The 26,346-nt window shown below is 43.7% G+C and overlaps 1 protein-coding gene across 1 annotated transcript in view; it reads right to left on the bottom strand.

Moving 5' to 3' along the window:
• LOC124620181 (formin-2-like) overlaps nucleotides 1–26,346 on the bottom strand; it is a 230,184-nt gene that overhangs the window by 128,059 nt on the left and 75,779 nt on the right. The window contains exons 6-7 of the mRNA XM_047146851.1: nucleotides 26,150–26,326; nucleotides 7,499–9,098 (exon numbers count right to left, since the gene is read on the bottom strand). Of these exons, the coding sequence (XP_047002807.1) occupies nucleotides 7,499–9,098; nucleotides 26,150–26,326 (1,777 nt within the window). The remainder of the gene's footprint in view (nucleotides 1–7,498; nucleotides 9,099–26,149; nucleotides 26,327–26,346) is intronic.

Below are 26,346 nucleotides of genomic sequence, written 5' to 3'. Positions count from 1 at the left end.
TCGTTCAGTTCATCTTGCACAGGTTCATTCATCGACTGTAGAGTCATCAGTGTGTACCATGTCTGAGCTTGGAAATGCATCTAGGAAGTCCAGGAACAAATGGCAAAAAACCATAGGGTCTATTAAATCTTCCAGTCCAAAGGATAGGTCAAGGCAGATCCGGGAACTACACATCATTTAGGCACACACAATTTCTTCCTAGCGAGAGGCTAGTGAAAGACTGGGAAAGATGGAATTCACAGTAGAGACTGTATGCTAACTGCAATCGTGACTTCACGCCTTGACCTCTGTTGTGGGAGGCAGAACTTCCCACTAGGAAAAATAACAATAGTTTGGATGCTCAGGGGAGCAGCAAATGTGTGTTGCATAGTTTAACAGCAGTTGGTGGTGCCTGATCTGGGGGGGGGGGGGGGGGGGGGGGGGAGGGAGGGGGCACGCCAGCCTCTGCAAGTAGGCTGTCCACAGGGCTGGACCAAGAGGCACCTGTCCAAGTCAGATCCCACAATGGTGTACTGGGTCCAGCACCCAAAATGCTGAAGGTGATGCTGAGCTGTATCAAGATGTGATTTGGGAGCTGGCCCCAGAGACCGCACTCATGGAGAGTGGTGAAAATGTGGTGACACCACGTGGTGGTATATGCCCGAAGTCAGTGAAAAATAATAGTGATAAGATGTTGACACCGGACAAAAGCTGAATGAAAAATCAGACCCCACGCACACCAAATTGTCAGAAATAGAGAAGCCTTGGGGAAAATCGCCCTGGGATGAAGCCAACAGACCCCAAGACCCAAGGTACCAACACAGCAGTCAGCTCATCACACATTTGAACAAGTCACAGATAACATTAGTGAGGCTAATATGGTGATAGTAATCCATATTAAGGGGTTGTTTACCTGGTTTCAGTACTGGGACAACCATGCTTCCTCATCTCTAAGTACAGTTCAAAGTGGCAAGGATGTGACATTTGCGATCCACTGATTAATGGTTGACTATTTGGCTGTGAATGTGCTCTGGCCCTGGAGCCACATGATGGCAAGGGGCTAGGGCACAGAGAAATTCCCACTCACTGAATTGAGCACTGCAACAGCTCAGCTCAGAGGACATGTATTACATGGTAAATAAAGTCTCTCCACCCACTGTTTGAGGACAGAAAAGCAGGCTGATAATTATCAAGTGCAGATTCTTGAGCATAATGAAAAGCAAAATGTCTGGCAACAATATCTGGATCAGTGTAAACATCACCATTCACAGAGACACCAGGTACACCTTCAGGTTATGCGTATCCAAAGAGGCATGGAATCTTCACCCATACCTGCAAAGGAGGAGTACATGTGTACATTATTAAATGGTAACAACATACTTCTCCCAGCATTTAAGTTTCTGTTGCTTTATGAGGTGGCCAATGTGAGCACAGAGCTGTTTAAGGGCAATGAGGTGCTACATTAACAGATGTTTATGGCATTGGAGAGCCCACCGTTGATCTCTAATGGCCACATCAATGTTGGGGGGACCACCAAGGTACTGTATTTCAACAGGGGGGGTTCCATGGAAGAGAAGATCTCTAAAGTCATGTTGAGTGGCACATTTTTGCTTTGGACAGAGTCCAGAACAAACTTGCAAACAACAACTGAAGCTCTTTCATAGTCAGTGCAGTTCTTTAAATAGCCCCAACAACAGCATAGGGTAGGGCTTCACAGTGCTGGGAAACAAGTTTCCTGGAGGATAATGCAAAAGCAGGTAAAGTGCACTAAAGATGATGTAGCTCAGCCAAGTGGCAGAAAAAACCAATACAGTTCCACTGGAGGATCATGCTATCAATACCCTGTGAGAGCATGAAGGGACCAAGGAGGCAGATCATGCCTCAGTAGCGCCTGCTGCTACTGGTTGTGAAAATACATCATCAATATACATTTGTTCTGAATCAGGGTGTGTGGAGGGAGGGGGGGCTCAGATGGTCCAGCGCCATATGGCAGCCAGGAATGCTGCCATTTATTTATTTATTTATTTATTTTATTTATTTATTTTATTTATTTATTTATTTCTTGTTCCGTAGATCCAGTTAGTGAGTCAATCACAAGGATATGGAACGTGTCAACTTGTACAGGTATCAATTTAAACTTACAATAAATACAAGGGCAATTCAATGGCAAATTGTACATAGTTTAAGTAAGACATACTATAAATACAGTAACAGATACAATGTCAGCTAGATAACATAACTGCCATTTGACAGAAAAAGGAGTTTCAAATAAAGGTTAAAGATAAGAGCACAAAATTAAATCAGATATTAGGCCTACAAGAGTAAATACATGTACAGCCAATCTTTTGTTACAAAAAGTGCGCTAATGCCCAAATGCACAATAAAATCAATTGAACTACTTCTAGACACAATAAGTTTAGTGATGGTATACATTTTCTTTCAGGTATTCATCCACAGTATAATAAGATTTCTCTGTCAGGTAATCTTTGAGAACTTGTTTAAATTTTGGCAGTTCTGTATGAACACATTTGATATGTAGTGGTAGAGCATTGAACAGCTTAATGCTCGAGTAGTAAACTCCTTTTTGTACCAGAGTGAGACGTTTCATTTCTAAATGTAGATTGTTTTTGTTTCTGGTGTTATAACCATGGAATTTACTGTTGTCTTGGTAGATGGAATAATTTTTGCACACAAACGTCAGCAAGGAAAAAATATACTGTGAGGCAGTTGTTAGGATACCTATCTTCCGAAACCAGTGCCTGCAAGAGTGTCTTTGATGGACCCCACACATTATTCTGATTGCTTTTTTTTTGGATGGTGAAAACTTTTTTTGCAAGTGGTTGGTTCCCCCGAATATGATAGCATATGACATCAATGAGTGGAAGTAGCCAAAGTAGGCAACCTTAATAGTGTCAACTTCAGCCACTGAAGAAATTACACATAATGCAAATGTTGCCGAGCTAAGTTTTTTACATAGATGAAGGATGTGAACTGACCAATTACATTTACTGTCTATGTAAGCACCCAGGAATTTTGTGTCTTCAACTTTCTGTATTGGCTGATCTCTACATTTTATGTTAATTTCATCGGGATTACTTTGTGATGTATGGAACCTCATATAATGAGTTTTATCTGCATTGAGCGAGAGACCATTTGAGGAGAACCAATTTAAGATGTCATTAAAAACAGTATTTGTAGTTTTTTCAAGATCATGATCAATCAAATCGTCAATTAGAATTGTGGTATCATCGGCAAACAGGGTAAATTTGCTGTTTGTCTCAGAACAAAGAGGAAGATCATTAATAAAGATGAGGAAAAGCAGTGGGCCCAAAACGGAGCCTTGAGGCACACCACACGTTATCGTGCCCCATTCAGACGAGGCAGGTTCTCCAGAAGAGCCATTTAGCATTACAGTCTGCTTCCGATCCTGTAGATATGATTGTAGCCACAAGCCAACAGTACCACCTAAACCATAGTATTCTGCCTTTTTCCAAAGAATTTGGTGGTTTACACAGTCAAAGGCTTTCGTAAGATCACAAAAAATACCCACTGGAGACATTTTTTTGTTAATGGCTTCCAAAACTTGGTTGCTGAAAGAGAATATTGCCTGTTCAGTACAAAGACCGGCACGAAACCCAAACTGATTTTTGCTTAAGATACTGTGGAAGTTGAGATGGTCTACAATCCTCCTGTGCATGAGTTTTTCTAGAATTTTCGAGAAGGTAGTTAATAGGGATATTGGGCGATAGTTTGTAACAATGCTTTTATCCCCTTTTTTAAAGAGAGAAATCACTACAGCCAACTTAAGTCTGTCAGGGACAATCCCATCTTGTAGGGATGCATTGTATATGTTGCATAAGACGGGACTAACAAATTTATAACAGTGTTTCAGTATTTAACTAGAAATATTGTCCACACCAGCAGAATTTTTATTTTTTAATGACCTAATTACTCTTATGACTTTGCTTACTGTAACTGGAGGTAAGGACAACTGTGGGATTCTGTTGCTAATAGCTTTCTGTAGGAGGGACAATGATTCTTCCATAGAACCATTACAGCCTGTCTTCTCTGCTGCTCTCAAAAAGTGGTTATTAAATATTTCTGCAACCAACTCAGGTTTCTTTATGATACTGTCCCCTCTATTAATCTCTACCTGAGACATGTTCCCTGTTGTCCTGCCAGTTTCCCTCTTTATTACATTCCATATAGTTTTAATTTTATTTTCTGAGCTTTCAATTTCTGATTTTATGCACATACTTTTAGATTTATTTATAACCTTCTTGAGAATGCTACAGTAAAGTTTGTAGTGTTGTCGTTTCTTTGGATCATTACAAGTCCTGAGAGAACTGTATAACATCCTCTTTGTTCTACAAGATGTTATTATCCCTGTAGTGATCCAAGACTTCTTGGCATTGCCTATATGACTATTTCTAACTACTTTTTTGGGAAAGATGGACTCAAATACAGACATGAATTCATTTAAAAATGAATTGTACTTTTTGTTTACATCTGTTTCCCTATAAACTCGGCTCCAGTCTATCTCTTTTAGGCTATCATTGAATTTTTTAAGGCCCTGTTCATTTATTATTCTAAAAGATTTCCAAGAATGCTCGGAACTGTTGCACACACTGATGTAATTGAGCCTAAGCAATTGACCACCATGATCAGAAAGGCCAAGGATTGGATGTACAGTGATCTCATTGCATTTAGACTTATCTATAAATATATTATCTATCAGACTTTTACTGTTAACAGTAATCCTAGTTGGGAAATCTACTATTGCCATCAGATTATAAGACTCCATTAAATGTACTAAATCAGCTTTACTATTGCTCTCATTTAGGAAATCAACATTAAAGTCACCAGTAATTATCAAGTTCTTGGACTTTGAGTACAGTATGGATAATAAAGAATCTAAGTGCTTAAGAAATACATTCAAATTCCCTGAGGGAGATCTATACAGTGCTAACACTACAGCCGTGAAGTCATTTACAGTAATCTCAACACCACATACTTCAATTTGTTGCTCTATACAATGGCTCTTTAAATCTAATGCATTGTAAGATATGTTGTTTTTTACATAAATTACCACTCCACCATTTTCCATGATGGTTCTAGAGTAATGCATTGCCTGACAGTAACCACTTAGCTGCAACCTTTCAATATCCTTCACATGATGTTCACTAAAACATAATACATCAGTATCTTTTATTCCTTGTGGTTCCTCTAACAGAACAGTAATGTCATTTACTTTATTACCAAGTCCTCCCACATTTTGGTGAAAAATCATCATTTCTTTGGAATTAGAGACAGATCTAAACTTTTGCCTAAAAAATTATCGGTAGCTACAGACACAGTACGTTCATTACTAACAATTTCGTGAAACATTTGAGTTTGAAACCGAGTCTGACTTGATGGTTGGAGCCATTCAAGTGTGATTGGTTCCAACTTTGGGGTACATTTGTGAACTTCTTTCAATATTTTTGTTTTTAAGAGTGTACCTAATGCTTTTTTTCCTGATCTGTTCAGGTGCATACCGTGTCTTGTAAATAATTCTCGTCCAAAACTGCTCACATCTACAACACAAGTATTTTTAAAATGCTTACACAACTTTGCTAACTTAAGAGTTCGTTTGTGAGATAGCCTCATTTACACAGGACTGTGGAATTAAGTCATGTCTCTTTGGAATGTTCACAACAAATACCTTAGACTGATGAAGCGCCGATATTTTCTTCCTGAGCGACTGTATGGCATCATTCCCTTCGTTGCAGGCAACGTTGTTTGAGCCACCTATTAAGATCACACACTCGTTTTTTACTTTTTCAGGATCACACCCTGCTACAACTTCTTGAAGTTTAGCACCTGGCTTCACAATTCCACAAACATCGGCAGCATTAAAACTGCTTTTCACTATATCAGCCATGCCTCTACCATGACTATCAGCGAAAATGTGAAAACGATTTGTTGATGTTTCACTCACAGCAGACTGGATCATACCACTGCCACTTTCATTGCTGTTAACTGAACGTTGTGGCTTTGGAAGATCAAACCTAACCTTTTTCCGATAGTTTATCGGCACACTCTTCTTATGATTTGAAGTGGTTACCTGTTCTGGGGTGCTTCTACAGGATCTAAATCCTCCTTGGTAGTTTACAGAAATCTTGACAAGATGTATGTGCAGCCGAAGAGGAGAATCCCCCTGTAGTTATCTGGCTTTGTTTTCCTCTGTTTCTATGTACTGGATGTAATACAGCCATAGTTCAGTGTTGTGGTAACTTCCCTTTGTTTCAGACTTTCACCAACCACTGGTGTAATGATATCTTTGCTGGTTCTGCAGCATGATTTAAGAGTTATGGATATGTTCAATTTTCTCCATTTTCTGTTAGGTCTTGAGCTTTGTAGTTCTTAAGAACACTTAAATGGATTTATTTGGATTTCTGCCTTTATTTGAAGAAATTTTTGGGGATTGTCAAAGTTTAGCTGTTTATTGACCATATCTTCTAAAATTTCTGTGCTGGTTCTATTACTGTGGACCTTCTTATTGCTTTTTTTTAATTTTCTACCAATAGCATTGGAGAGCCATTTCTTGAGTTCTCTACTAAATATTTGTTAGCAATGTCTTGTGTCTTTTCTCACTATTAGTTTCTAGCATGAAAAATACACCTTCTTGGTACCAATTTCAATCTACTTGATAAAAGAATAATTATTTCTCCTTTCAATTGACAGTACTAGAAGTCACAAAAGCAATGCAGAGTGTAGATGTAGTAAACTAAATTTAGGTTTCCTGTCCAACTATACTCAAACACAGCCTTCTCTTTTCCAGATGTTGAGGCAACCATCCAAATGCAGAGAATGTCATGAGGATAACAATATAAACACAACAGGACATCATTAGATATCAAAGGCAATTGAACCACTAATATACAGCACTAAGATGCCATTTTAGGCTCCACTAGATCCAAAGTTATGAATTAAGTAACAAATTATGATGTCATGTGGAACAACTACTCCAGTTAGCAAACAGTTTATGATATGAAAATCAGAATCTTCTTAGCACATTATAAAATGAGAACTAAGCCTTCTTTGATTTACAAAGTACCACAACTTGCAACCACACTCCAAGCAGTTATATTTCTCTGCAGTTCTGGCTGATTTGCCATATGTGAAGCCTACCATCTTTGACAACACAAGAAGGAAAAACCAGATTAAGGAAAGAATCAAAGAAAAACAAAACTGAAGCACACATCAAGCACTGATGTTAGTTTTCTTACCTGCAACATGTCCAGGATCCACTACTGGGTTCACATTTATAGGGTGAAAATGCAAAACCACACTATCAGTTCAATATAAAAAAAATTAACACTCAAACCATTTGCACCTGAGGAATTAGAAACAATGAAAGTGGAATAATGGAAACAATATTTTCAGTTCCATTTTAATCCACACCAAAGACAAAAGTGCCTTGCAAGTGTAGTTAGCGCTACAGCATTGAAGATACGCAGAAGTTGTGAATACTCACTGGCTTTTCCAGCAGCCCATCCTCCAACAGGTGGTACTGGCAGCGGCATTGGACCACCTGGTACTGGAGATGGGGGACCACCAACTGCTGCTAGAGGAGGAAGAGGAGGAGGTATTCCCATCCCAGGGGGTGGAGGGGGTGGCAGTGGCCCTCCTGTCCCAGGGGGTGGAGGTGGTGGCGGAGGGGCCCCCGTCCCAGGGAGTGGAGGGGGTGGCGGAGGGGCCCCCGTCCCAGGGAGTGGAGGGGGTGGCGGAGGGGCCCCCGTCCCAGGGAGTGGAGGGGGTGGCGGAGGGGCCCCCGTCCCAGGGAGTGGAGGGGGTGGCGGAGGGGCCCCCGTCCCAGGGAGTGGAGGGGGTGGCGGAGGGGCCCCCGTCCCAGGGAGTGGAGGGGGTGGCGGAGGGGCCCCCGTCCCAGGGAGTGGAGGGGGTGGCGGAGGGGCCCCCGTCCCAGGGAGTGGAGGGGGTGGCGGAGGGGCCCCCGTCCCAGGGAGTGGAGGGGGTGGCGGAGGGGCCCCCGTCCCAGGGAGTGGAGGGGGTGGCGGAGGGGCCCCCGTCCCAGGGAGTGGAGGGGGTGGCGGAGGGGCCCCCGTCCCAGGGAGTGGAGGGGGTGGCGGAGGGGCCCCCGTCCCAGGGAGTGGAGGGGGTGGCGGAGGGGCCCCCGTCCCAGGGAGTGGAGGGGGTGGCGGAGGGGCCCCCGTCCCAGGGAGTGGAGGGGGTGGCGGAGGGGCCCCCGTCCCAGGGAGTGGAGGGGGTGGCGGAGGGGCCCCCGTCCCAGGGTGTGGAGGGGGTGGCAGAAGGGAGCCTCCTATTCCGAGGGGGAGGGGGGGTGGAGGAGGCGGAGGGTGTGGTGGTGGCGGAGGGCCTCCAATTTCAAGGGCTGGAGGGGATGGAGGTGGGTGAGGTGGTGAAGGGCCTGCCATACCATGGGATGGAGGAGGTAATCCTCCAATTCCAGGAGTAGGAGGGAGATAAGGAAGTGGTGGTGGTGGTGGTGGTGGTGGTGGTGGTGGTGCTCCAATCCCAGGGGGCAGCGGTGGAGGCAGTGATGGTACTGGACCTTCCATTCCAGTGGGTGGAAGGGACTGCAAAAGTCGTAGAGCTGGGCACTGGGGATGACTGTCAGAACAAGTAGTTATAAGTTGATCATAAGAAACTTGTATTCTCACAGATACTGGACTCTGCACTGATTTGGGTACATACTTTTTGGGAGATGCTCTCTCAGTTGCTCCAACTTCAGGGGAAAAATCTGAACTTTGATGTTGGACGCCAACTGCTCTTGATATTTCCTTATTTTCATATGGAATTCGCTCACTTGACATTTTCATAGTATAGTCTTCGAGAGGCAGCATAACTGAGATACACTGCTCCCTCACCTGTATCAAGTCTTTAGTATCTGTTGCTTTTACACATGTTATGATCACTTTCTTTATGCCAATTTCATGTTTCTCTGGTAGTTCTTCAACAATTGCAGGCAAAGCTCTCATTACAACCATGTTATCAGATTTAGTTTTAATTTTATTCTGGTTCTTCTCAGAGAAAAATTTGGAAGATACTACTCCTGTTGGACAGTCAAAACCAGATCTTGTTTTGGCTGTCAGTGACTGAAATGACGAAAAACATTTGTTAATTTAACTGGATAAAAATTAGGATTATTATTATTATTATTATTATTATTATTATTATTTAAAGCAAGTTTGTGCTTTGCCATAGTAAATATCCTAATAATTTAAGATAGCTACACGCGCGTACTGCTGACAAAGTAGGCGATGGTAGGAGGATGTATGGGACAGGTCTTGCATGTAGGTCTACCTCATGGCTCATACCCCTGTAATAGACCTAGATGCAAGATCTGTCCCTTACATCCTCCTACCACCACATACTCCAGTCCGGTTACTAACATTACCTATCACATCAAAAGTAGGGCTACCTGTGAAACCAGCCATGTGATCAACAAGCTAAGCTGCTCCCACTGTGCTGCATTCTATGTAGGCATGACAACCAACAAGCTGTCCGACTGCTTGAACGGCCACTGACAAATTGTAGCCAAAAAACAAGTGGACCACCCTGTCGCTGAACACACTGCCAAACATTATACCCCTCATATCAATGACTGCTTCACAGCCTGTGCCATATGGATCCTTCCCACCAATACCAGCTTTTCTGGATTGCGCAGGTGGGAACTTTCCCTGCAGTACATCCTATGAGGTGCATTCAAGTTCTAAGGCCTCCGATTTTTTTTCCAATTAACTACTCACTCGAAATCGATGAAACTGGCGTTACTTCTCGACGTAATCGCCCTGCAGACATACACATTTTTCACAACGCTGACGCCATGATTCCATGGCAGCGGCAAAGGCTTCTTTAGGAGTCTGTTTTGATCACTGGAAAATCACTGAGGCAAAAGCAGCACGGCTGGTGAATGTGCGGCCACGGAGAGTGCCTTTCATTGTTGGAAAAAGCCAAAAGTCACTAGGAGCCAGGTCAGGTGAGTAGGGAGCATGAGGAATCACTTCAAAGTTGTTATCACGAAGAAACTGTTGCGTAACGTTAGCTCGATGTGCGGGTGCGTTGTCTTGGTGAAACAGCACATGCGCAGCCCCTCCCGGACATTTTTGTTGCAGTGCAGTAAGGAATTTGTTCTTCAAAACATTTTTGTAGGCTGCAGCTGTTACCGTAGTGCCCTTTGGAATGCAATGGGTCAGGATTACGCCCTCGCTGTCCCAGAACATGGACACCATCATTTTTTTGGTGGCGGTGAATTTGTGTGCTTCCATTGAGCTGACTGGCTCTTTGTTTCTGGATTGAAAAATGGCATCCATGTCTCATCCATTGTCACAACCGACGAAAAGAAAGTCCCATTCATGCTGTCGTTGCGAGTCAACATTGCTTGGCAACATGCCACACGGGCAGCCATGTGGTCGTCCGTCAGCATTCGTGGCACCCACCTGGATGACACTTTTCGCATTTTCAGGTCGTCATGCAGGATTGTGCACAGAACCCACAGAAATGCCAACTATGGAGGCGATCTGTTCAACAGTCATTCGGCGATCCCCCAAAACAATTCCCTCCACTTTCTTGATCATGTCGTCAGACCAGCTTGTGCAAGCCCGAGGTTGTTTCGGTTTGTTGTCACATCATGTTCTGCCTTCATTAAACTGTCGCACCCACGAACGCACTTTCAACACATCCATAACTCCATCACCACATGTCTCCTTCAACTATCGATGAATTTCAATTGGTTTCACACCACGCAAATTCAGAAAATGAATGATTGCACGCTGTTCAAGTAAGGAAAACGTCGCCATTTTAAGTATTTAAAACAGTTCTCATTCTCGCCGCTGGCGGTAAAATTCCATCTGCCGTACGGTGCTGCCATCTCTGGGACATATTGACAATGAACGCGGCCTCATTTTAAAACAATGCGCATGTTTCTATCTCTTTCCAGTCCGGAGAAAAAAAATCGGAGGCCTTAGAACTTGAATGCACCTCGTACGTTCCCGTAACCCTCCTGGCCTCAACCTTTGTTAGTCACTGTCCTCACCCATCCAGTCCCCTCCCTGTCCCCATTCCAGCACTACACAGCGGTCATTTCACCACCACACTCGGTCTTTTAATTTCTTTTATTCCTCTCCTTTCCGCTACTTAACCCCTCCCCCTCCGCACCTTCTCTCCATCTAAACTGCAACACTTCACTGTCCGCCACTCCCACCATACTACCCCTCCCCCTTCCAGGCTCCTCCTTACCCCCTCCCAGTCACCACTCCCATCATGCACTGATGCTGCTGCTCGCAGTGTAGTTTCAGCTCTCGGAGACTGCAGATGTGTGTGCATGTTGCGCTTGCATGAGAGTGAGTGAGTGAGTGAGTGAGTGCATCTGTGTCTACTGCTGACAAGGGCCTTAATGGCCAAAAGCTATGATTGTGTGAATCTTTTTATTGTGCCTATCGCAGCTCAGCATCTCCGTTATATGGAGGATATGAAGTCACAGACATTTCTGCATTACATCCTTCATAATACCATTTCTCATAAAATTGTAAAAAAAGTTTGATTATAAAGTCATTCTCTGTTGTTACATACTCAGAATACAAATACAACATAAAACTTCACTAGGCAGGAATGTGATATGTTTTTATGGGGCATATATTTGTGTATGGTTGAAATATTTTTGATTTTTCATGAAATGCTTAGTATTATACAGACAATAAATCCCTGATCAAAGAAAGCTAAAAACTAGAAGTTTAAAACTAAGTAAATGTATTTAACTTCACAAATGAAATACTTGAAGCTTTCCAAGGGTGAGAATGTTTACATTCTCATATTATCATTATTAAATTGCACTTCATGGATTCATACAACCCTGGAAATTTGACTAGCACTAATAGGAAAGTATGTGTTATATTTCAATCACTTTCTACCAAGAGAAAAGCAAGTGGAGACGTAAGTAAGTTTTTGTCTAAAGTAAATCTAGTATTTGATATGATATCCACTCCAAAGAGCTACATTCTCATATTTGGAGACCTAAATATAGATTAACTGAATCCGGATCCTACCTGGGAATCATTAATAAGTGTCACCCAAAGTTTCAATTTAGGGCCAAGGGTTAACAGTGCAACAAAAATAACAAACCATTCAAAGACAACTATTGATCACGTTTTAACAGATTTAGATAAAGAAAACTGTAGTGTAGATGTTGTTGAGCTAGGATTATCTGACCATGCTGGTCAAATTACAGATATAAAAATGACTACAAAAATAAGAAAATACAAGTACATATGCGAAATTTTTCCAAACCAAAAAGGCAGGAGTTCGCTAAACAAATATCAGATGAAACATGGGAAACAGTATACTCAGAGGTAGATGTAAATGATAAAGTCTCGAACTTCATGACACTATTCAAACTAAAGTTTGAAGAGATATTTCTTAAAAGTGTTATGTCCACTCTCAACAGCTGAACAAAATAAATGGGTGGCGAAAGGCATCAAAAAATCATCTCAAAGACTGAAGTACCTCAGCTCTATCAGACACAGTCAAACAAATCCATCTTTCTCGCTCTTCTATAAAAGGTATAGGAAAACATACAGGAAAGTGTTGTGTGCTGCTAAGAGGGCTTACAACTCCAGACTGGTTCCGAGTGCTGAAAAGAAAGCAGTCTGGAAGATTGTAAAACAGGAAACCGGCAACAGAAAGATGAACGTGTCAAACATAAAAATAAAAAAGAAGGGATTCTACTAAAAGATTCAAAGTACTTGGCAAACTATATAAATAATTATTTCAGCGGTATAGGTACAAAATTACAGCAAAAATTGCAAAAAGTCTCTCAGATTACAAAGCTAAACAAAAGTGTACCAAATTCAGTGGTATTACTGCCCACAACAAAGGAAGAAGTCTACAAAAGTAATTTGCAAACTGAAATATAAAAATTCAGCTGGTTGAGATGAAGTTCCAATTTTTCTAATTAAAGACTGTACAGAGAGCCGTTATCACCATCAGTTAATATTATAAACCAATCATTCAAGCACAGTTACTTTCCTGTCTACTTAAAATATGCTTAAGTACTGCCTCTCTTCAAAAAAGACACACAGGAAATATAGAAAATTATAGGCCACTCTCACTGCTCTAGAAACTATTGTGAAAGATAGACTTATGAGCTACTTAAATAAGCACAATCTCCTAGCTAAGGACCAGTTTGGATTTTGAACAGAGAAAGGCACAGAAGCTGCAACATCATATCTCACTAAATATATCCTAGAAGCACTCGATAAAGGAAACTATACAACAAGTATATTTCTCAATCTAACCAAAGCTTTTGACACAGTGGATCACAAAACACTGTTGGTTAACCTAGATGAACTGGGAATAAGGGGGTTGTAAAAAGAATTGTTCCAATCATATCTAGAAAATAGAATACAGATGACTGAAATAACACATTTATCATGTAATTGCAACTGTATTGAAAAACATGTTTCTGACCCCAAACATATAAATATAGGTGTACCACAGAGTAATGTTCTAGGTCCAGTACTATTTCTAATTTATATTAATGATTTCCCACAAAGTATAAAGCATGGGCATACAATATTGTTTGCAAACGACTATTGTACTAATCAGTGACACATCCCATGTAGATCTAAGAGAGAAAGCTGAAGAAACACTAAAAAGTGTATATGAGTGGGCAGCTAACAACAAAGTCACGCTTAATATTAAGAAAACAAGTGCTATGAACTTTTACATAACCAAAAACCATATTATAATAACCTGAAGTTAGGTAATGAAACCATACAATGGGTGGAAAGCACAAAATTTCTTGGCATGCAAGTTGATAGCTGAAGTGGGAAGACCATGCGAAAATACACACGTGTGTGTGTGTGTGTGTGCGCGCGCGAGTGTATACCTGTCCTTTTTTCCCCCTAAGGTAAGTCTTTCCGCTCCCAGGATTGGACTGACTCCTTACCCTCTCCCTTAAAACCCACATCCTTTCGCCTTTCCCTCTCCTTCCCTCTTTCCTGATGAAGCAACCGTTTTTTGCAAAAGCTTGAATTTTGTGTGTATGTTTGTGTGTCTAAGTCTCATCATCTTTGTTTTTAGATATATTTTTCCCACGTGGAATGTTTCCCTCTATTATATTCATATCATTAATTACACTGTATGTTACACTATGATCTTTCCTTCTTATCCTGTCTGGTAAGTCTCCTCTGGCCCAGGGTTCTGAGTGATTTTTCCAAACTCCACCCCTCCACCTAAACCTCTCCAGTACATTTTTCAAGCCTCTTCTTTCCCTTCAACCCTTCTGCTGGAAGGAGGAGCCACTAGCTGTGAAAGCTTGCATAGCAAAAAAACCTTTCTTGTGAATGTTCTCCTACTGCCACTTGGTGAATAGATTTTTTATCTATCCATCACGTACCATAGTTTAGGAGCATGATATGAAACCTAAGTTTCGAAAAAGAAAAGTTTTATGGAAGACTGACAGGAAAAGGAGACGGTAATTTGGATGCTTAGGGGAACTACAAATGTGTGCTGCATAACTGGTGAACAGCTGTGCACGTCTGATCTGCAATGGAGGGACACCAGCCTCCTCCAGTACGATGGTCAGCAGACTCATCCTAAAAGCTCCTGTCACTAGTCGAACCCCACAGTGGTGCACAGGGTTGAGTAAATGCAATGCTGAAGGTGCTGACGAACCATAAACCACACTTGCATAGTCAATTTGGGATTGGACATGTGCTCTGTAGAGCTGCAGCAGCATAGAGCGATCTGCACCCCAATTGGTGTTGCTCAGGCAACGGAGGGCATTGAGATGCTGCCAAAACTTCCATTTAAGGTGAAGAAGATGCAGAATCCAAGTAAACTTGCATCAAAAACCAGACCTAAGAATTGATATGTCTCCACTACAGTGAGTGGATCGCCATTAAGTGCTGGTTCCGGATGAACGGTACGACGCCGACAGAAATGCATGACACACGTCTTCATGGAGGAAAACTGGAAGCCATGAGCTAGAGGCCATGACTGCACCTTGTAGATGGCCCCCTGTAGGAAACGCTCAGCAAGACCAGTACTGGAGCAACTGAACGAAATGCATTAGTCGTCTGCATAGAGACAAGGTGACATGGAGGGTCTGACAGCTGCTGCTAGACCATTAATGGCCACTAAAAATAGAAATACACTCAATACAGAACCCTGTGGGACTCCATTCTCCTTGATATGGATGGAACTATGGGAGGCACCAACTTGGATACAGAAAGTACGGAGTGACAGGTAGTTTTGGATAAAAATTGGAAGTGGACCCCTGAGACCCCACTGATACAATGTGGCAAGTATATGATATCACCAGGCAGTGTCGTATGCCTTATGTAAGTCAAAAAAGATGGCAACCAGGTGTTGGTGTCTGGAAAAGCCTGTTCGGATGGCAGACTCTATGGACACAATATTATCAGTGGTAGAGCGACCCTGGTGAAAGCTGCCCAGACCTGGAGCCATTAGGCAACGTGACTCCAGGGCCCAACCCAACCACCGACATGCCATACGTTCCAGCAGCTTACAAAGAACGTTGGTGAGGCTGATGGGCCCATAGGTATCCACATCAAGTGGGTTTTTACCATGTTTGAGCACTGGAATGTCACAAGAATGATGGTGCTCTCCCACCATTGTGATGGAAAGACACCACCCCACCAGATTCAGTTGAAGATGACGAGGAGATGTCACTTGTAATCAGATGAGAGATGTTTAATCATCTGGCTGTGGATCCGATCAGGCACAGTTGCTGTGTCAGGGCAACGTGCAAGGGTACCGAGGAACTCCCACTCTGTAAATGGGGAATTATAGGATTCAATGCATCATGTAGTGAATGAGAGGACATTCCCTTCCAGCTGCTGTTTGAGTGTGCGAAAGGCTGGGGGTAATTCTCTGATGCAGAGGGTCAAGCAAAGTGCTCGGCAATCGCATTTGCATCAGTAGATAACACACCATTTATGGCAACACCGGGAACACCTGTTGGGGTCTGGTACCTGAACAGACGTTTGATCTTTGCCCAGACTTGGGAAGGTGACATAAGGCGCCCAATGGTCAAGATGCATCTCTCCCAACACTCCTGCTTCCATCATTTGATAAGGTAGCAAACATGGGCACAGAGCCTTTTATAGGCTGGGAGTGGTTTATGCCACTGTAGAGTTCGTTGGCACTCCTTAATTGCTTCAGCGATTTCTGGTGACCACTAAGGAACTGCCTTACTCCTCGGGCACCCTAATGAGTGAGGGATCGTGTTTTCTGCCGCTGAAGCAATTGTTGTAGGCACCTGCTCAACCATCACATCGATGTTACCATATGGGAGATATTCAACAGTGACAGCAGAAGTGAATGTTTCCCGGTCTGCCTTGTTTAAAGTCCATCTGGGCAGATGTCCATGGGCCTGATGCTGGGCCAATGACAGGAAGATGGGGAAGTGGTCACTACCCCACAGTGCAGGTCATCATGTGCTCTCCAGTGGACAGATGAGAGAAGTCCTGATCTGCAAATTGATAAATCAATGGCTGAGTAGCTACCATGAGCCACACTGAAATGTGTGGTAGCCCCAGTATTTATGAGGCAGAGGTCAAACTGTGATAGTAAAGCTTCGACATCTCTGCCTCAGCCAGTACGCATGGTACCACCCCACAAGGGGATTGGGCATTAAAATCTCCCAAAAGCAGGGAGGGTTTAGGGAGTTGATCAATCAGTGCAGCTAATACATTCAGGGGTACTGTACCATCTGGAGGAAGATACACATTGCAGACAGTTATTTCCTACGTTGTCCTTGTTCTGACAGCCACAGCTTCAGGAGGGGTTTGAAGGGGCACATGTTCATTACAAACTGGGTTTACGACATAAACACAAACTTCACCTGACACACAATTATAATCACTACGGTTCCTGTAATATCCCTTACGGCTGTGGAGGGCAGGGGTCCGCATTGCCAGGAACCAGGTTTCCTGGAGGGCAATGCAGATAGCAGGTGTAAAGCTTAAAATTTGCTGTAGCTCAGCCAGGTGGTGGAAAAAACCGCTGCAATTTCACTGGAGGATGAAATCATGAGAATGGGAAGGCACGGAACATTCCATGAGGTAGTTTACACCTCAGAGTCACCTGCTGCCACTGACTTATTGCCTGAGCAGTCTATATCCATTGTGTCAGGGTCTGGTGAATTTAGGTCCTCAGCGGACACCAAAATCTCCACCCCATCTTCAGACGCAGTGCTTGCAGGTAGCATTGGTGTGGGTGCCATTGCTATTTCCTTGGTCTTAGGGGTTTTCTTTTTGGATTTCTCTCACTGCTCCTTTGGTTTCTCTGGCTGGGAGGACTTCACTCGCTCAGTCTCCGGGACTGAGGATGAGTGTGAAGCCCTATGATCAGCTGCTTTTGGGCTCTTCAGCCACTGGCAGGTGTTGTCTCTCTCACTAGCAGAAGCCTGGGAAGAGAGTGACCAAAGGGGCCCCTTCCTGGTGAGAGAAGCTGAAGAAGCTGCTCCAGCTTAGAAGTGTGGACGGACGTCCCCGATGGTTGGGGGGGGAGTGTTTCTCCCAAAGTAGGTAGTGCAGTAGCAACGGGGAGGGGGAAATGCCCTCCACCATCAAGGGGGCAGGTATAGTCTTCTGGCTCTGAGAGGTGACTGGGTTTGTTGGAGCTGATGGTGCCTGAACTGTTTTAGTGGTGGCATAAGATGTCATATGTACAGGATGCAAGTGTTCAGATTTCCTGTTAGCCTCAGAGTAGGTCAGTCGGTCCAGGGGCTTTTACTCCATGGTCTTCCTTTCTTTCTGGAGAATACTGTAGTCTGGTGAGCAAGGTGAATGGTGCTGTCCACAGCTGACACACAGATAGGAGGTGAGGCATATGGAGTATTGGGATGTGATGAGAGTCCAAAATCTTGGCAAGTGACACTGGAAGTACAGCAGGAAGACATATGGCTGAATTTCCAGCAGTTAAAGCACTACATTGGGGGAGGGATATAGGGCTCTACATCACAGCATTAGACCATCACCTTGACCTTCTTGGGCAATGTATCACCCTCAAAGGTCAAGATGAAGGTACCAGTGGCAACCTGATTATCCCTCTGACCCCAGTGGACATGCTGGACGAAATGTACACCTCGCCGCTCAAAATTGGCATGCAGCTCATTGTCTGACTGCAAAAGAAGGTCACTGTTAAATATGATACCCTGGACTATATTGAAGCTCTTACGGGGTGTGAGGGTTACAGAAACATCCCCCAGCTTGTCACAAGTGAGTAACTCCTGTGATTGGCAGAGTATGCTGTTCTGATCAAGACTGACCCAGATCTCATTTTGACAAGCCCTCCATCTCCCCAAACTTGTCCTCTAAATGCTCAACAAATAACTGAGGCTTCATTGTCATGAAAGGTTGCCCAGCAGGTCTCTAACATACAAGGTACCGGGGCTAATAAGATCCGCTGCCATCCTTAGCCTGATGTTCCTCCCAAGGTGTGGCTAGGGAGGGGAATGATTTGGGGTCGTACTTCTGTGCATTGAATCACTTAGAGACTGTTGGTGTTGCAGCACCAGCAGAAGATGATGGACTACACTTACCACATGTCATCCGCCCTGATGCCACCCACTCCAACCAGGAGCCCTCACTCGGGCCCCACCCAGCCCCAGAAAAGGCTACCTGGCAGGATGGCTATTGCTGGGAGTCCCAATGCCCCAGTGGGATGGGCATCTATCTCTTGGCATACGTGGGGGGTTAATGGCGCAGGCATCAGCAGAGTGATCCCTGTGTGGTCAGGGGGCTACAACCAACAGGGTACATGGCGGCCCCACCACAACAGACTGGCTACCGTGCTGGATAAGTCCATGGCCATCAACGACACAGAAAGTGACACTGCATAGTGCATGGCAGAAAAAGCACCCAGGAAGGTGTCCTCACCCAAGAGATGGAGAATGGGTGGGACTGCATTGCGATGATGAGAAAGTGGGCTAAAGATCTCAATGCACGATGGACATTATGCACCATGTAAGGTGCCCTTCCCCAATTGGTTCGCTCTTTGGGAAAATTTTGAAGAATGGAGGTCAACCCCTACAGGATACCATCACATAAAGGCTGAAACATGTGAAACTCCTTTTAGTCACCTCTTACGACAGGCAGGAATACCTCGGGCCTATTCTAACCCCCAGACCTGCAGAGGGGAGGGGGGGGGGGGCTTTTGATAATTTTGATTGGAATACTCTCTCTCAAATTCTAAAGATGACAGGAGTAAAATACAGGGCGTAAAGGCTATTTACAATTTGTATGGAAACCAAATGGCAATTAGAAGCATCAAGGGGCACGAAAGGGAAGCAGAGGTTGAGAAGGGAGTGAGACGGTGTTGTAGCCTATCCCTAATGTTATTCAATCTGTAGATTGAGCAAGCAGTAAAGGAAACAAAAGAAAAATTTGGCATAGCAATTAAAGTCCAGGGAGAAAAAAATAAAGATATTGAGATTTGCCAATGACATTGAAATTCTATCAGAGACAGCAAAGGACTTGGAAGAGCAGTTTAACAGAATGGACAATGTCTTGAAAGTAGGATGTAAGATGTCAACAAAAGCAAAATGAGAATAATTTAATGTAGTCAAATTAAATCAGGTTACGGTGAGGGAATTAGATTAGCAAATGAAACACTTAACATAGTGAGTTAGATTTGGTGTTTGGGAAGCAAAATACACTCCTGGAAATTGAAATAAGAACACCGTGAATTCATTGTCCCAGGAAGGGGAAACTTTATTGACACATTCCTGGGGTCAGATACATCACATGATCACACTGACAGAACCACAGGCACATAGACACAAGCAACAGAGCATGCACAATGTCGGCACTAGTACAGTGTATATCCACCTTTCGCAGCAATGCAGGCTGCTATTCTCCCATGGAGACGATCGTAGAGATGCTGGATGTAGTCCTGTGGAACGGCTTGCCATGCCATTTCCACCTGGCACCTCAGTTGGACCAGCGTTCGTGCTGGACGTGCAGACCATGTGAGACGACGCTTCATCCAGTCCCAAACATGCTCAATGGGGGACAGATCCGGAGATCTTACTGGCCAGGGTAGTTGACTTACACCTTCTAGAGCACGTTGGGTGGCACGGGATACATGCGGACGTGCATTGTCCTGTTGGAACAGCACGTTCCCTTGCCGGTCTAGGAATGGTAGAACGATGGGTTCGATGACGGTTTGGATGTACCGTGCACTATTCAGTGTCCCCTCGACGATCACCAGTGGTGTATGGCCAGTGTAGGAGATCGCTCCCCACACCATGATGCCGGGTGTTGGCCCTGTGTGCCTCGGTCGTATTCAGTCCTGATTGTGGCGCTCACCTGCACTGCGCCAAACACGCATACGACCATCATTGGCACCAAGGCAGAAGCGACTCTCATTGCTGAAGACGACACGTCTCCATTCGTCCCTCCATTCACGCCTGTCGCGACACCACTGGAGGCGGGCTGCACGATGTTGGGGCGTGAGCGGAAGACGGCCTAACGGTGTGCGGGACCGTAGCCCAGCTTCATGGAGACAGTTGCGAATGGTCCTCGCCGATACCCCAGGAGCAACAGTGTCCCTAATTTGCTGGGAAGTGGCGGTGCGGTTCCCTACGGCACTGAGTAGGATCCTACGGTCTTGGCGTGCATCTGTGCGTCGCTGCGGTCCGGTCCCAGGTCGACGGGCACGTGCACCTTCCGCCGACCACTGGCGACAACATCGATGTACTGTGGAGACCTAACGCCCCATGTGTTGAGCAATTCGGCGGTACGTCCACCCGGCCTCCCGCATGCCCACTATACGCCCTCGCTCAAAGTCCGTCAACTGCACATACGGTTCACGTCCACGCTGTCGCGGCATGCTACCAGTGTTAAAGACTGCGATGGAGCTCCGTATGCCACGGCAAACTGGCTGACACTGACGGCGGCGGTGCACAAATGCTGCGCAGCTAGCGCCATTCGACGGCCAACACCACGGTTCCTGGTGTGTCCGCTGTGCTGTGCGTGTGATCATTGCTTGTACAGCCCTCTCGCAGTGTCCGGAGCAAGTATGGTGGGTCTGACACACCGGTGTCAATGTGTTCTTTTTTCCATTTCCAGGAGTGTAAGTGATGATGGTTGAAGTAAGGAGGATATAAAATGTAGACTGACAATGGCAAGAAAAGCATTTCTACAGAAGAGAAATTTTTTATCATCGAGTATAGGTTTAAGTGTTAGGAAGTCCTTTCTGAAAGTATTTGTATGGAGCATAGTCATGTATGGAAGTCAAACATGGACAATGAACAGTTTAAACAAGAAGAGAATAGATGCTTTTTAAATGTGGTGTAACTAATGACGAGGCACTGAACAGAACTGAGAGAAGAGGAATTTGTTGCATAACTTGGCTAGAAGAATGGATAGATTGGTAGGACACATTCTGAGCATTAAGGGATCATCAATTTGGTACCGGAGGGAAGTGTGGAGGGTAAAAATCAAAGTGAGAGAAAGAGATGAATACAGTAAGCAGATTCAGAAGGACATAGATTCCAGTAATTAATCGGAGATGATCAATCATGAAAAGGATAGAGTAGCATCGAGAGTTGCATCAAACCTCTCATTTGACTGAAGATCACATCAGCAGTGTATCAGATTCCTGATATTTTTAAAAATGTCAACAGTCTTAATCTCGACCAAACAATGTCACATTGTAACCACAATCTAATCTGAATCTGGAAGTAGGGATGTCAGTGAAATAAAACATTTAGCACTGGAAACATGTTTTTTATGAACACCACTGTTCAGACAACAGAACTGTCTCCTTGGCCAAATGTGCTATTTTTACAGACACTGAATATTCAAGAATACAACCTAACATAATAAATTTTGAGAACCTTCTAGAAATGATAAATACTAAGTATATTGCTGGAATTACCAATTTTGTTGGTGCACCACTTCATAGTTTGCATGTGAAGTTTGTGCTTGTTCCCCACTAGAGGCCACTTGGCCTGCTAATATGACAGCAATTATGTGCACAGCCAGCCAGCTGTGACCCCTGCTGGGACTAATTAATACATAGCAGCAGCACAAAGCTCTGCTGGCCACTTGTGTATTGCTAATTGTATTGTACCTTGTTTTCCATGTGCGTGTACTGTTCGAGCAATAAATTACAGTATTCAGGGTTAGAACATGTTTTGGCAGTAAGTACAGTATTTGACTCCGCATGTTCCATTTCAGTCCTTAGTCCTTTGAGTTTAATTTCCATGGATCCAGTGCTTAAATCTCTTATTGAGCAGCAGCTTGAGCAGCAGCAGCAGCAGGTCCTGACTTGCTATTTCCAGTTTAATGACACATTGACACTACCTGCAGCCCCACCAAGAACATATCCGCCACCATTCCTTGTGTACCACAATGCAGCAGAAGACTATGATGCTTACAAAAAATGTCTGTGGAAACATTTCCAGGCATTTTGGGTAACAGATGTAAATTTGTGCAAGACCCTTTTTTATAGTGGATTTCACTTTGCGGGTATCAGTTGTTTCAGCTTTCCCCCTTAGAAGAACCTTCAAGTCCTTTCAGTCAGACATGAGGACTACTTTCTACCTATCACTGTAAACGTACACAAACTTGCTTGTGTGGAGCTTTACCACTGCCAAAAGTAGCCAAAACAATTATAAAGAGAATGAGCAGCAGAACTACCTGGACTTAGCCATCATCGTAATTTTGTGACAAATCTTCATAAGAAATCCTATGTCAATCAAATGGTTCATGATGCAGTCTTGCTCCTGACAGCAAAGTTGAAGAGTGAGCTCTACAGTGTGAAAATCCTATGTTTATGGAAACATTGAATGTCACTCAGTCATCTGAAGTTTCGTGAGCTGCAGGTAGTCAGAAGCCTGGTACAAAGTTCCAGAAGTCAGTTCCTCTCACCCTCCCAGCCTTCAGTCTGTCTGCAAGAGAGTTTAGACACTACTGTACAAGCCAGAAGTAGTCTCAGTGTTGTATAGGTAATCATCCTTTGTGGCAACAACAGTCTACATCATAACAGTAACAGCCTCATGCACCACTGCCTTCATGCCCACACTGCTTCATTCAGCATGAACAGACCATGTGTCCCAAGCACTGGGCAATGTGTAATAGGTGTTATAAGAAAGGACATATTGCTTCTGTATGTAACTCCTTTCCTTAAACAATGAAGTGTTCGTATTGAACAAATCATTAGGGATACAGGTGCAACAGCAACATTGGTGAATTGTCAGACTTTGGGTCCTCTCACTATGACTCCAGCATCATAGAAGTTAGTGAGTTATAACAACAGATTCCCATTCTTTGACACTTTTCTGCACCTGTGACGTAAAAGGCTGAGGTTCACTTGGTAACATTCCTAGTTCTGTGCAATACTTACGATGAAAAGCTGTTTGGTTTGGAAGCTTTTAAACTGTTTTGATTCTCCATTGATGATGAAGTGCATTTGGTTTCTGGCCAAGTTTCATATCAACAGTTAGATTTTCTCAGTGCAGAATTTTCCTCTCTCTTTTCTCCAGGACTGGGTAGTGCAACAGAATTTCAGGCTCATATTATGATGAAAATGCCTGCCTGACCCCATTTTTTCCAGTCTTCCTGGTACCCGTAACATTACGAGATCAAGTTAAGTCAGAATTAGACTATCTTCAACCCTTAAGTGTTATACGAGCCATTTCTTCCAATGAATGGTCAATACCACTGGTGATAGTAAAAAAATACCTTCCAATAAATTACAATTCTGCAGTGATTTTAAAAATCTATTAATGCACAGTCAATCATTGACACCGATCCTTTGCTGTTAGCAGAATTATGGGAGGGAGGGAGTAGTCATTATTTTTCAAAGATTGACTTGGCAGAGGCATATTTGCAGCTGCTGTTTGACAAGGAATCTAAATGCCTTCTAGTTATCAATACCCCATTTGGGATTTATCAATAACAGTGTTTGCCTTTTGGTGTGATAAGCCCATCAGGCACTTTTCAGTGCCTTTTAGAGTAGCTTATTGCATCAGCTCCAGGCTGCATTAACTATGTAGATGACATAGGAGTGTCTGGTGCCTCTACAGAGGAACATTTTCTGGCCCATCATACTCTATTTTCTGTTTTACAGTCTGCAGGGTTCAAGTGCAATTTGGACATGGCACAGTTTTTTCAACCATTCATTATTATTTGGGTTTTGATGTGTCACTTGCTGGCTTTAAACCTTTGCGCCAGTATACTGATGCTATTGATGCATTGCCACACTTCATATCCATAACAGAATTACAGGCATTTTAAAATTGTATACTACCACAAATGCATACCAGATGCTGATACTGTGGCAAAACTGATCCATACATTATTATGTATTGATGTTCCTTTCAACTGGCTGCTGGCTTGTGATCAGGCATTCAAACTGTCGAAATCTAAACTGCAGTTAGCCCCTTGTTTGGTCACTTTTCAGCTAGGTAAGCAACCCATGTTAGCAACAGTTGCACCTCAGTTAGGCCTTGGTGCAATCCTTGCTCAGAAGTATGTGGACATTTCTGAACACCCTACTGCATACGCCTCTAAATCCTTAAATTAAATGCAACAGCATTATTCTCAAGTAGAGAAAGAGGCTTTGGTGATTGTGTATGCTCTAAAATAAAATCACATTTTTCTATATGGGCCTAAGTTTCACCTGATCACAGACCACAAACCACTCATGTCTCTTTTTCCCCTTCGGCATCACTTATAGTGGTGGGCTCTTTTCCTGTCAAAAAACAATTATGAGATATAGTTTTTACCTACAGTGCAACATGCAAATGCTGATCCCTTATTGCACTTGCAGATTGGTCCAGACCCAGAGTTTGGTAAAGAGGAATTACTTTGTTTTCATTTAGACGTAGAAGCTCAAAATAATGTTGATAGTTTTCCTGATACTAGCACTAAAATTGTAGCTGCAGTAGCTCCAGATCACTCTTTAGGTAATTATGTTTCTTTTGTGCAACATGTCTGGCTGGACAAACCTCTGGGCTGTGCTTCTGATCCTTTGAGAAATTATTTTGCATTACAATTTTGTTTGGAACAGAGTGCTGTTAGCTACAGAGCACACTGCTCCCTGGGTTGTAGTCCTGTCAGCTGTTCAGTGTAAAGTTATGCCTTTATTACATGTGGAGCATTTGGGTGCAGCACATACAAAAGCATTAGCATGCACACATGTTTTTTGACCAGGCATTGATCAAGAAATAGCATAAGTTGTTGCAGCCTACCCACAGTGTGCCTTCTATAAGGCAGCTCCTCATGCTCCTTTGTCACCGTGGCTGGATTCACAGCAGCCATGGGAACAAATTCATGTAGATTTTTTGGGAGTTTTTTGAATTCCTGCTGGCTTGTTTTAATTGATACCTATTCTAAATTTCCGTATGTGGTGCACTGTCTGTCTACTTCTGTGGCGGCCACAATTTTTGCTTTGTCTTCCTATATGTTAGTAAACACCAACAGCCACCAATTCATATCTCATGAATTTGAAGTGTTTTTTTTTTTTTTTTTTTTTATTTTACAAAGAGTGGTGTTTGCCACATCATGGCTCCTCCTCTCCTTCCTCAACTGAACTGGGAAGCTGAAGGTCTAGTACAAACATTTCAGACTCAGATGACAAGATAAATTTTAGATATGTCATTGGAAGTAGCTCTGGATCAATTTGTCAGTTCTTATAATTTCACCTCTGGTGGCAATAAGGGTCCAGCAGAGTAGTTGCACAGTTGTCAGTCTCAGACTCTGCTCCATCTGCTTCAGCTGATGCCAGGCCATCCACTAGCACTTGTTCCACACTATTCCCAGCCTGGCACAGTTGTTTGTGCTTGCAAGTTTGGCTGTTGACCGAAAATGATGCCATCGATAATCAATAGTACTCATGGCAGACACCTCTCTGTTGTCCATGTGGCTGAGGGAAGGGGTTCGCAACACATTGACCACCTACAACCTCACATGGATGGCTGCACACTGGGTGCACCTCCGCCACTATCATGTCCTTTGTCTGCCCGCCAGTCTCTTACCTCATACTTCATGCCCCTGCCTTCTCAACCAATGCTGTCAACATTTTCACAACTGTATCCTCTACTGTGGATGCCCCCTTCAGCCATCACAAGCCATGGCAGGATCCTGGCTCCTGTAGTGTCACATCCGACATCTCCAATGTTGTCACCACCACCACCACCACCACCACCACCACCACAGCCAGTGCCAACTGTTCCACGATCTTCACCGCAACCTCCTTCTGTGGGGTTGGACTCTGACATGAAAGTGGACACTGCACCAGTGTTGCCTGTCCTACCAAATTGCCTGCACTCCCACCAGTTCTGACCCTATGCACCAGTGGCAGCAT

This window comes from Schistocerca americana, chromosome 6 (assembly GCF_021461395.2).
Source record: "Schistocerca americana isolate TAMUIC-IGC-003095 chromosome 6, iqSchAmer2.1, whole genome shotgun sequence".
NCBI classification, from domain to species: domain Eukaryota; kingdom Metazoa; phylum Arthropoda; class Insecta; order Orthoptera; family Acrididae; genus Schistocerca; species Schistocerca americana.
Note: the sequence above shows the minus strand (reverse complement) of the source record. Positions and strands in the feature narration are given on the sequence as shown.